This window comes from Marmota monax, unplaced genomic scaffold, assembly GCF_021218885.2.
Source record: "Marmota monax isolate L192 unplaced genomic scaffold, Marmota_monax_Labrador192_F-V1.1 WCK01_AAM20220418_F8-fsc00105, whole genome shotgun sequence".
Taxonomy (NCBI): Eukaryota; Metazoa; Chordata; class Mammalia; order Rodentia; family Sciuridae; genus Marmota; species Marmota monax.
This window is the reverse complement of record NW_026692947.1, coordinates 134,335-146,334: the sequence shown is the minus strand read 5'-3', so window position 1 is coordinate 146,334 and position 12,000 is coordinate 134,335. Positions and strand designations below refer to the sequence as shown.

Here is a 12,000-nt window from a genome sequence, read left to right as displayed (position 1 = left end):
CCTGGGTAAGAAAGGCACAGCCAGGTGAAGGCACAGCAGAGGGGGCAGAACCCATCAGGAGAAGCAGGAGTTCTCAGCCAGGGCTGAATGCTACAATTATCTGGGGGCCTTGATCACAGGACAGTGCCTTGGCCCTACCTGCAAAGAAGGCTGTTTATTTGGCGTGGGGTGGGTCTCAGCTGTCGGCATCCCATAAAATCTCCCCAGACGATGCTAGCTAACATGTGGGCAGGACTGAGATCCCACATAGAGGGCCTCATCCATCAAAGTGTGGTTGGATTCCAGCTGTGTTGGCATCACCTCTGAGCTTGTTAGAAATGTAGATTCTCCGGCCCAGCCCAGACCTACTAGTCTGGGTTGAATCTGCATTTCAACATGATCCCAGGTGGATGCAGCGGCCTGAGAAGCACTTTGGGCAGGTCAGTGAGAGGTAGACCCTTCCCTACAGGCCAAGCAGAGAAGTCCTTTCCCAGGTGCACTGGGAGACAGCCCACCTGCCCCCCTCCAGGCAGAGAACACCCTAGTGATTAGGGCAGGGGCACTGGTGCCTATGGGGAGCCACGTGGCCAAGTTCTGCTTCTCTTTTCTCCTCCGAGCTGCACCTGGGTCTGCATTATGGGGCTCCATGTCTAGAGCTGCTGGAATCCCAACAAACCCTTCTGTGACTAAGAGGAAATCTGCATGCAAGACCCAGTCACCATTTAAGGAATAAGAAGAAAAAGGAGTTTCCTCCCCTTCCACACAGTCCTCGTCCCCACTGTCCCTTCCCCCTCCTGGAGTGCTCTTCTCACAGAAGAGGCAAGCTAAGGACAGCACTGGCTTGGCATAGCCCCCATGAGAGAGCAGGCTGCCCGGCCACCCATAAAGACGGCACTGTCACTGCAGGCATGGAGGTGGCTGGTACCAGCTAAGCCTAGTGAAGGAGGGAATCCTCGAGAGACAGCCAGACAGAGGCACTCACATCATCTGGCCCCTCCAGCATCTCGCACCCCACCCCAGCTCCGGATCCTCTACCACTTCTGTCTTTGTCTCTGTCTATCTGGGGAGTCTGTGTGTGTGTGTGTATGTGTGTGTGATTTTTCACACGTGCCTGCCTCTGCTTTCCCATCAGACTAGGAGCAGCCCTCCCCAGCTCCTCCTTTGTCACTGCCCACAGTACTGAGCATGGACACTTGCACCCAGCAGGGGTCCAATAAATACTATTTGTATTCACGTGCACACATTTCCTAAGGGTCAAACCCGTAGCTCCAGGCTAACAAAGAGCTACTCAGAAGCAGGCATTTATTAAGGATGACTAGCAGCACAGTGAGATTCTTCGAGAGAAAAGAAGAAAAAGCTAAAGCATTCCTTGAAAAAGCTCATATCAGACTTACAAAGAGCAAGCCTAAAACCAAGAAAAGCAGGCCCTTCCATGCGGTCAGGCAGGCCTATGGACGCTGGCACATGCCAACACAATGCTCCAGTCTCTTGGCTTGCTGATGGATTGGCATGAGTCCTCCAGTCTCCTCTAGTCCTCTAGAGTACTTCTGCCACTCACCCACACCCACGTCCACGCTACCGGGTGCACAGAACGGGAGTGAACACCCAGAGTCAGAAAGGGAGAAGGCTCAAGACAGTTACCTTTGTACACCCGATGCCCTCAGCATCTGACTCAAGAGCACCTCATCGTCCCTCCACTTCGCCCCAGAGCTACCCACACTGCCTGCTTTGTCATTTGAGGCTTCCAAGTATTGGACCTCAGCCAGAATCCAAGGCGGCTTCTCTGTGTCCTTGAACAGAAAACTTCAGGGTGCCATGTAAGGTTGTTCTCATTGTGAAAACAAGAAAAACCCAGACAAAACTCATGGCCAGACAAGGGCTTCAGTCTGGATTCAAAGTGGGGCTTTCTCCAGGAACTTATCAAATCCACCCCCATTCAAAAGGCTACTTCACAGTGTACCGTACAAGTTTAGGTAATGAGGGGTCAATAAATAAGGGTAATTGGGCATGGTCAAGGATTCTGAGTATATGGGACTATACAGTCTAATACAGTAGCCACTAGCCACATGTGGCCATTTAAATTAAAAAAAAAATTCTTTTGCAGTGCTGGGGATTGATTGCAAGGCAAGCACCCTTCCACTGAGCTACAGTCCCAGCCCCTTGTATTTAAATTCAACTTAATTTAAATTCAAAATTCAAATCTTCAGTCACATGAGCCACATTTCAAGTGCTCAGTAGCCACATGGAACTAGTGGCTGCTACACTAGGCAGTGCAGATACAGAACATTTCTCTCAGCCCAGAAACTTCTACTGGGCAGCACGAATATCAAGCATTTAGATATTTCAGGTGAAGTAATGAGCAGGGTCTGCTGCTCTCTCCCAGTTTGCTGGAGAGTCTCTCGGTCCCCCGAGGAGTGCTGAGCAGAGGAAGGACATGTTCACAATGCATGAAGCAATGGGCTGAGATTCTCCCACACACACAAAGGCCCTGGAGCAAAGCTTGCAGGGCTGCCTACCACTTGAGTCCTCTTAGCATGCATTTGTGTACATACACGGTCTCTCCTTCCTAAGGGGACCCGTCCTTTTGCTTTCATCACAGGGACTGTGAAGTCAGATGCTGTAGCCAGTTCCCTGCCAGAAAGACCACCTGCTGCCTTGTTCTAGCCAGAATCGTGTTCTGGTGCCCCCTGGACAGTTCCAAGCATTTCTCGGCTGTACTTTCTAACCTGGTGTCACTGGGGAGAAAAATCTTTCAGAGGACAGGTTGGATCAGCACCCTGGACAGCGACCTCTCAGCGCTCCAGAAAGTTTCAACACACCCCTGTTCCTCAAACACACCTTCAGAAGGAACTGTCCCCTGGCAGACCAGTATAGGTGCCTGAGAAGGGGTTTCCCGCCTACCTCTAACACCTCAACCTTGTCTTCAGAACAGAGGCAGGTCAGCTCAGAAGTTTCAAAGGCTCCTCACCAGCACCAAGACATCCAGCTCCTCAGTTCCAAAGTGAAGGCTCTCTGCAGTCCGGCCCCCGCTGGTCTCTAGTTGCACCTTTGACAGCCTCACGTGCTCAGTTCACCATGTCCCCACCCCAGGTGCTTCCCTCCTCTAAAACCTTTGGCTGTTCTTTTGCCCCACCATTTCCTTACCGTTGCCTATTTGACTCCTTCCCACCTCTAGAGGACAAAGCCAGCCCCCACATCTTTTCCAAACCTCCCCCAAGAACTTTAGTCTGTGTTGATTCCCTCCCTCCTCTGACATCCCAAAGCACTTCTAGTTCAGAGCACGCTTTAAGGAACTTAATGACATAGCATCACATCCAATGACTAGTGTCATAGGTGCATTTTAAAGTTCCAGGTGGGCCAGTATGTGAAAGAAGAACTAGATTTTGCCAGCAACTTGTCACACTAACACAAGTAAAAGTCATGCCACCTTTCAGAGTTTCAGTTTCTTGTTGGGTAAAATAAGGATCTTAGACTAAAATATTTCTAATATTCATGAATTGAGGATGCTCTCAAAACTAGTTGCCACCTAGAGAAGCGCTCTGCATACAGTAGGGCCTTGAAAGGGTAACTGCAGATGCAATGATTATTTTATAAAACCCGGGCAGAGCCCAGAGCTGGGATCAGCCAGAGAATCCTGGGTTAGTTCCCAATACAAGTTCCAAAGGCTTTAGTTCCACTCTGTGGGTGATGATGATCAGAAAGGGATCGAGTTTCTGTCCCTGCCTATGTCACATAGGAAAATTGTGGCCTCGGAGGCATTTTCCTTCATAAAGAATGCGTCAACTCCACATGTGAACAAATTTTCCAACAATGGCATGATAACAATGTCTGTCATGCAACTTTCTCTCATTTAGGTCAACTAACACCCGCAGCAGTGTACTCACTTCATTCCTAATTACACATAAGCCCAGAAGAGACCATGGAAAATAACAGGAAGCAAACAAGTGGGAGACACCCCCAAGTAAAACTCGGGCTGGTCTCACAAGTCAAGGCATTCCAGGGGGAAAGTGACCTTGAATCTCAACTCAATATTAGACTCCCTTGTCAAAAAGATAGTTATGATGCTTCCTCATATTTAATATTCCTATCCTCAAAGCTTTTGTCTAATGTATCTATACACAATAAAATATAGAGCATATATAGAGAGAGAGCATATAGACAATTCCTCTCTTGCATAAGGAGAGTTTAAGGCCAGAAATGTTTAATAACTTTTACACTACAAATAAAGATCCAACTACACCACGAATGTCATTGGAATAGTTTCATGGACTTAGGCAACACACACATAGACACATGTCTATGCACATCAGATGATTCTTACTAATAGAAAGGGAGAACTTATGAAACTTCCCCTAGAACTTTAAGCTTCCATTAAGTACTTGTTTTTTTTTTTTTTAAATGCTATTGCCAAAGCAAATTGGCTAGCATTGGTACAAAAGGAGGGAACTCTCATCACTGGGGAAAGTCCTTGGAATTCTTCTGCCAGCCATCCACTTTCATTCCAGAAAAATCACAAGATCTGAGAACAAAACTTAGATCTGGCCCCAGCTGGCCAAAGCTGGATCCAGGAACACTAGCTGAAGCCTGAACTCCCCTGTCCTACCGGGCCTTTCCCCAAGTTGCCCAGTCTATGTGCTGAGAGAGGCAAAGCAGGATACCCCAGCACAAGTATGGCAAAACAAAGACCCCAGCACTCGGGGTGCACCCGCTCTTCCTCCAGCAGCTCTGATCATTGAGTTTTCAAGTGTGGCTATCTCAAGTCCATGGCAGGTCCTTTCTCTTGCCCAAGCCTTTAACAGATCACCCAACCCCTGAGCGGCTGATCTCAGGCTGTTTATCTCGTTAACTCTGTTTATTGTGATCCTGGTAAGAGGTTCTGAAGCCCTTCAAGCCCCTCTCTAATTAAATTCATTATAACAGATTGGGGCTTTCTTTCTAGATCTTAGAAAAATTAACAACATGATTAGCATCATAATGACTGGGAGAGGGGCTGCCAGGGAGGCCTTTCAGGAGGGGCTGGGCCAGTCAGGGAAGGGAAGATTGAGGAGGAGCAGGTGAAGGAAGAGAGGGCAGATGCTCAGGCAGCTGCTTCCCAGAGGAGGGGAATCTGCAGGAGCCCGAGGAGGTGACGGAGGCCTGAGGGGATGACCCCTCCGTGCCCCAAAGACTCCAGCTTTTTCATAGAGTTGCATTTGGGAGAAAAGAGAAAGGACAAGAAATTAATCAATGACATAAATCCCAGAGATGTGGCTTCTGGGAAAAGAACTTAAACCAATCTTCTAATTTTATACAGAGAAACACATTTAAGTTCTGTTAATAGTGGAGCCAGAAGTATAAGCCCTTTTTAAGATGATTGTCCTGTCCCTGCAAGACAGGCAGGAGCAGGGTGAGGGTAGACAGCAGACAAGAGGAAGCAGACCACTTCCTCCCTAGAGAACCTGAACCTGCCAAGTTTTTACTTATACATCTGGTAGGTTCCCTCCTCTAGAACACCCTCCTTCTCTAGCAAATTCTATCAATCTGTCCAGGCTCAAGGCCACGGCCACCTCCTCTGTGAACAGCAGTTACCATTTGAGGAGCATTTGTTCCCCACTGGGTATTGAGCAGGGCCTTCCTATCTTTAGCACATCTAATCCTTATAACAGCTCCATAAGGCTATATTAGTATCTGCATTTTACAGTGAACTTCAGCAGCCCAGAAGCAAGTGGAAGAAGCAGGGCTGGAGCCTAGGATTGTCTTACCTCAAAGGCCACATCACCTCTTCAACTCCAACAGCCTGGTCCAGTTGACAGATCATGCCTACCTCGAACTGTTACTGTCCAGGGTCTAAGCAGCCTTCATCACACACCATTGTGTATTCTTCCCAAGGTGCTTTCTGTGCCTTACTTCTCTATTTGGAAGCAGGAACCACATTTCTGTCTTTCACAGGGATATCATAGGTACTCAAAAATGCATTTTAACTGAGCCTATCTAACAGATTTTCCTAAACTGTACATGAGGACAAATATTCCAGTTTTTATTTTCCAACAAGCCTGGGAGAGCTCAGTATAATAGATGACAGGGCATGGGCTTTGAAGTCAAACCAATGTAGGTTTAAATTCTACCTCTGGCCAGGCACTGTGGTGTATGCCTGTAATCTCAGCAGCTCAGGTGGCTGAGGCAGGAAGATTACCAGTTCAAAGCCAGCCTCAGCAACTTACAGAGGCTCTAAGCAACTCAGTGAGACCCTGTCTCTGAATAAAATACAAAAGGGGCTGGGAATGTGGCTTAGTGGTTGAGTGTCCCTGAGTTCAATCGCTATTACCAAAAAAAAAAAAAAAAAAAAATTCTGCCTCTGCAATTACCTGTTTTGTGATCTTAAACAAGTAAGACCCTCCCAAAATCTGTTTCATTATCAGTAGAATCCTAACTAAAGCTCTTTTGTCTAGTTAACTCAAAGGATAAAATGAGGTGATGCATATAAAGCCTACAGTAGGATACCCAGCACATACTAAGCACTAAGTAATGATGACTACTGCTATTAAGCCACTTACCTGGCCCCCAGCTTGCCTCAAGGCCTAATGAAAGAAGGGTGGCTCCAGGGTTCTCAAGCTGGCTGGACAATCTGACCAATGCCCTGGGTCAGCAAAGCTGCAGAAGTGACTACAGGAACTCAGCATAGCCCGAGCTCCCAGAACCTTCCCCTGCAGTCCCAGCGACCAGGCCATGGGTATCCAACATCTACCCTGGCAGCGAGGCCTGGGTGCTACCTGGACATTTTGAGTCACTGCTCAAATGTTTTCCATCAAGCTGTGTCAGTCAAGGCATGGTGATCTAGCCTCAATTAGTTTGGTGGTTACTCCAGGGGTCCTCTGCCCACTGTGACCCCTCAGCCAAGTGCATACCATGCCAGAAACTCATTCAATCTTTTATAGCATTTCTTGTGCTGTTTTAATTTGTCTTCACTTCTTTCTCTCCAACTCAACTCATTTCTCAGCACCTAGCACAGTCTCGGACCAGGTTTAAAGGCTCGGAACAGATGAATGAAATGAACTCAGTTGGCATGTGGGGAAGAGAAAGGGCCACTCAGACAGATGAAGCCAGGAGTCTCCCGCCTCAGGTTCTTTTCCCAGTTTAGTTAGTCATGGTGACCTGTACTCAAGTATGTAACTTCAGAGGGTGTCCCCTACTTACTATCAGCCCACCCCCATCTGGACTGCTCTGATGACCTCTACCTGACTCTGACCCACTCATAACCCCAAAACCCCTTCATGCATATCAATATCTAAGCATGACCCTGTGCAGGTACCTGCTATTCCGCCATCAGTTTGGAAGCTCCCTGAGGGCAGAATGGGCCTCCTTCCTCTGTTTGCTCTGGCATTCTAAGCATTTTCAGAGCATGCCTCTAAAATGCAAGTTCTTAGGAGCCGGCATTGGTGGAGTAAAGCAGTTGCGACCTCGACCCAAAGTTCCCTGTCAGTGTTTCTGAATGAAGCTGTAGCAGTACCCAGGGGGATTCAGCTACACCCCTCCAGCTCCCCTCCAGCTGGGGGATCTGATAAGCTGAATCTCACCTCCTCCCTCACCCTTTTCCTGACAGTCAACTTGAGAGTCAGCTCTGCTACCATTCCTAATGACATTGACCAAGCCCTCTTCCCAGCCATTGAGGAGGGGGCTGACACCCCAAGAATTTGAGATCCTGCTGTCTGATTACCTGTCTCTCTTTTCCATGATGCTGGGACCTCTGAGAGTTCCAAGTCTGCCTTACTTTTCCTCTCTGTAATCTCAGAGCCTAGCAGAGCAGCACAGTGAAGGGCTAACTGGATATCTGCGAAATGAATAAGTTACAGATCCAGATTTCAGTTCCTCTTGTTTCTTCCCTCCCCCAGCACCCACCCCCAGCTGAACAGGCTGAGAGCTGAACTTCTCTGCCTCCCCCTTTCTCATCTAAAAATGTCTTTTTCTAAAGTCAAAGGTCAGATCCTTACACACCTTGGATGGTCTTAAAGATCTTAAACTCTTGGATGGTCTTAAAGATCTCAGTATACTTCTGGCCTCCCAATCAGCCTGAGGGAGAGGCCTGGTACCAAAGGTAGGAAATAGGTTGCGACAGAGTAATCAGAGCCTTGGAATCCTGACTCTCAGTCATTGCAAAAATAGGACCCTCCTCTGATCTGTCCCACTCGGAAATCCAAAGCCAAAACAAAACCCCCAGGTTTAAGCCATCTCCACAATGTGCCCCTGAAAGGACCAGCCCTTGAAACACTGTATACAGTCTTGTGCAGCCCACAGGGAGCCCATAAGGCACAAACTGGCAGGTCTTGTCCCAGCTCTCTGGGGAGCTGGCTTTTCTCTTTGTCCCTTGGTTTAGCTCCCCGTAGCCTTTGTGAGGCCAAACAAGAGGGCAAGGGGTGAAATTCGTTGGGCAAAACTGGAAAATATGTACGCTGTTATCAGAATCCCCCACTTAACCTGAGCCCCAATCAAGCACTTCGACGTCAGAACCATAATCCAATCAGCTCTCGACAACAGCTGCAGGTGATGCCTCCTCCCCGTACCAGGAAAAGCTGGCAGCCCTGAGCCACTGATGCCAGGGGAAGCTTCCGCCCCACCCCCACCCATGATGGGGAGGGGACAGAGAAGGGTAACAATGCAGGGGGCAGCCAGTGCCCCAGATGCAGGAGCCCTAGGAGGCCCTGCCGGAGGCAGGTAGAGAGTTGCCACGCATCATCTGAAAGAGTCCAACTGTTCAGATTTCCAAAGTGGGGAGCCTTGCAGAAAAGGGACAGGATCTGTGGGCAGTTTGCTCTTCACCTTCCAATTTAAGCCTCTGAGTTTCAGATGAGGTCCCCAAGACAGGAAATGGGCTGTCATTTTCTGTTTCACAGTGGCAAACACAAGTTCTGGAGCTAAGTGTTAAGTCTCTTTCTTCCTCGGTATCATTGTCTCTCTCTCTCTCTCCCTCTCTCTCGCTCTCTCTCCAACATACACATGCCTTCAGCTAAATCCAAAGACTAGGGGGAGAAATTGCTCCCTCAGAAGTGCCAGCTCGGTCAGGGTAAAAGGTAGAATGTATTCCATGGGTAGTAGACCCTCATCTCCTTCGACTCATTCTGCAAGGCCAATCCTCCTCACAATAGAGGGGCACGGGCCCCTGCCTGCCCTCCTCTACCAGTCCCACCTCCACAGCTGGTATAGCCCCCTTCCCAGGGCTTCCATCTCCAGGCACATTTTCCCTGGGCTTCTACTTATGCTTAAAGTTTTACAGGTTCTGAATGTGCCCATCTCTAGCCCCATCGAAACCATTCAACTCCTGCCCAACCAGTTCTCAAAGCCCTGCGGCCTGCCCTTGCCTTGCTGGAGATTTGACCGGAGCCCAGCAGGGCTCACCACAGTTCCAAGGGTAGATGAGACACACCAGGCCCTCATGCCAGGGAGACAGACAGGCAGAAAAGGGGCATTGTCCACTCCTCCAGACTGAGGGAAGAGGCATCTCTGCCCAGCACACACGCACACACACACACACACAGCCCATGCCAAAAACCAAGGAAGGAACCAGAAGCAGACCCTGGCTCAGGGCAGCAGAGGGGCTGCCATGGGGACCAGAGTCTAGGTGATTCAGCACTCTGCCCACTCAGCCCAGCCCATGGGCCACACTCATGACAGCTCCCGGTGCCAAAGTGCTGACTTAGAGGCTGAGGAAGAATCCTTTCTAAAATCCAAAATTTTCTAGCACTCCAGCAGGGGTTCTCACCCAGGCCTTTTACACCCCAAGGCTGAGAACGAGGCCCAGGATGAGCCTACTATCTGTCCCCTTGGACCCTGCACCTCTCCAATCCTAGTTTCCCTGTGCTCAGCACCCCTCCCAAGTCCATCTAGGAAACAAACCTAAACAGCCTGAGAAGAAGGATGGCTGGAGAGGAACACAGAGGCCTACTAACCCCCAGTCTCCCTCCTCGTCAGCCGTGGACAGGATCAAACATGCAGAAATGGGTGAAAGTGGGTTGTGTCCACAACAGAAAGTACATTGGGCCTTTGAAGCTGGAGGCCGCCCTAAGCAGAGAAGGAGTGCTAGGGCCAGTAAGGAGCTGAGGACAAGCTGTGGGGCTCCAAGCAGCAGTGGGACAGGCAGGTGGAGAAGGTGATGTGGCGGGCCATCTGAGAGCCTGGGGACTAGGTGGGGTTCTTGAGAGGGACCATGGTGCAGGAGAGGAAACCAAGAGGCAGCTGGGAAGAGGCTGGGACAGGGTGTGCAGAGGTGAACTGGGGGAGGACAGAAAGGGTGAGGGAGCTAGTGGGGAGACAGGCACTCAGCTGAGTGACTGGGGGGCAAGGGATGGGGAAGAGATGGGGGAGGGCAAGGAGAGGGGCTGGTGTCAGGGCAGGAGAAATAGGAACGAATAGGGTGATAAAAAGTGGGGTGTTGAGGAAAACAGAGGTATAAGGGCCAGCAGGGCTCATAGATGAGATGGGGACAGAGAAGAGAGGGGAAAGGGCGAGGATGCAGGAAGGGGGAGGGGATACTGCCAACGAGATGGAAAGGGTGTTGGGGTGAGGAGAGGGTAGGAGCTGGATGATGTGAGGGTGCGCTGGAAACATACAAGAATTGGATGATTCGGGACAGATGACAATGTGGACAGGAGAAGGCATAGGGACGCGGACGGAGGGGGATGGGGTCAGGTCGGAGGATGGAGACGGACAGAGGAGGGCGGGAACAAGGGGGTGTCGCTAGATGGGTTTCCATGATCCCCGTTTTACCATTTTACTTCCAGCCTATCTCTCGGGTGTCCGCGCTCCCCTACCTCCAAGGGCTCAGGCTCCGGACCCGGGCGCAGTCCGAGCTGTCCGCTGCCGGCGCCGCCACTTCCCCCACGTCCCCTGCAGCGCCTCTCGTCGCCAGCCGCCGCATTAGGGCAGAGACTAGCCCGTGCGCGTCCCCGGGCGGCCGGCGCGCCCCCGACAGCCTGCGTGCGCGCCCCCGCGCCCCTCCCTCCGTGCGGCGAGCGCCTGCTGAGCGGGGACCGGAGCACGGAGGAGGGAAGGAGGCTCTGGGCGCGCCCTGCCCTGCGCGATAGGGAGTAGTTCGCGCAGCCTGGACTGCATGAAACCTTCCTTTCTCTTCTCAGCCAGCTCTGAGACCTTTTTGCAGACTGAAAATAATACTCAGTGCACGGTTCCATTCGCTGAGCGCCTACTACGTGCTGACTACCCAGAGTATCTGTCCTGTGTATACCCCTTCACCAGAAGACGGACGGTGACTCCTTGCGGGCAGGAATTTGTTGGACAGATCGTGTTCCCAGGGTGTAGCACCGAGACTTGCTTAAGGTAGACGCCTCAGGAATGTTTCTTGATTAAGAGTTGCTGGACCTGAATCAGGCGCAATGGCTCACATCTATAATACCAGCGGTTGTGAGGTTGAGGCAAGAGGATGGCGAGTTCAAAGCCATCCTCAGCAAAAGCTAAGCAACTCAGTGAGACCCTATCTCTAAAGAAAATGCAAAATAGGGCTGGAGATGTGGCTTAGTGGTTGCTGGATCGGGAGTTGGGGCTGTGACTACTGCTGGTAGTCTTGGAATCTTCTTTTTAAAATGGGAGGTTTTTACCCACCCTAGGGAGACTCAGACCCCTGTCCCAGATTTGAGTTAGGATGGAAAAAGCCTGGGACTTGAAAACCAAAGATTCAGATGTCCGTCCTCTCTCTGTAACTGTCACATGAGCAAGACACTTCTCCTGGGTTTCTTCAAAGGAGCCATGAAAAATTGATTGCATGATTGTCCCAGGACGCTTCTAGCTTTGACTTGAAGAATCCATTAGGCCAGGGCTAATGTGCAAGCATAGAGACCCCGGCTTAGAGTTACCACCTGAAACAGTGGAAAGATCCCAACTGGGGAATCAGAATCTTAGTTTTGGAAGAACTTCTAGTTCAGCTCCCCATCCAAACTACAGTCCCGTCTGAGGCCCCATTCAAAGCATCGCTGCACTCCCCTGCCTCTGTGCTCAAACAGCTCTTATCTAGGGACCACCTGGCTGCCTCTCTGTCTC

At 50.3% G+C, this 12,000-nt stretch overlaps 1 protein-coding gene across 16 annotated transcripts in view; it reads right to left on the bottom strand.

Annotated features, from left to right (window-relative positions):
- Nfasc (neurofascin) overlaps positions 1-10,888 on the bottom strand; it is a 175,448-nt gene extending 164,560 nt beyond the window's left edge. For 10 of the 16 annotated variants that reach the window (XM_058581900.1, XM_058581901.1, XM_046452167.2 and 7 more), the window contains exon 1: positions 10,761-10,887. In XM_058581900.1, the coding sequence (XP_058437883.1) occupies positions 10,761-10,867 (107 nt within the window). In that variant the 5' untranslated portion in view covers positions 10,868-10,887. Of the gene's footprint in view, positions 1-10,716 lie in introns of all 16 variants that reach the window. The other 6 variants (XM_058581893.1, XM_058581897.1, XM_058581894.1 and 3 more) reach the window with 2 other exon arrangements.
- Positions 10,889-12,000: the final 1,112 nt, after the last annotated feature.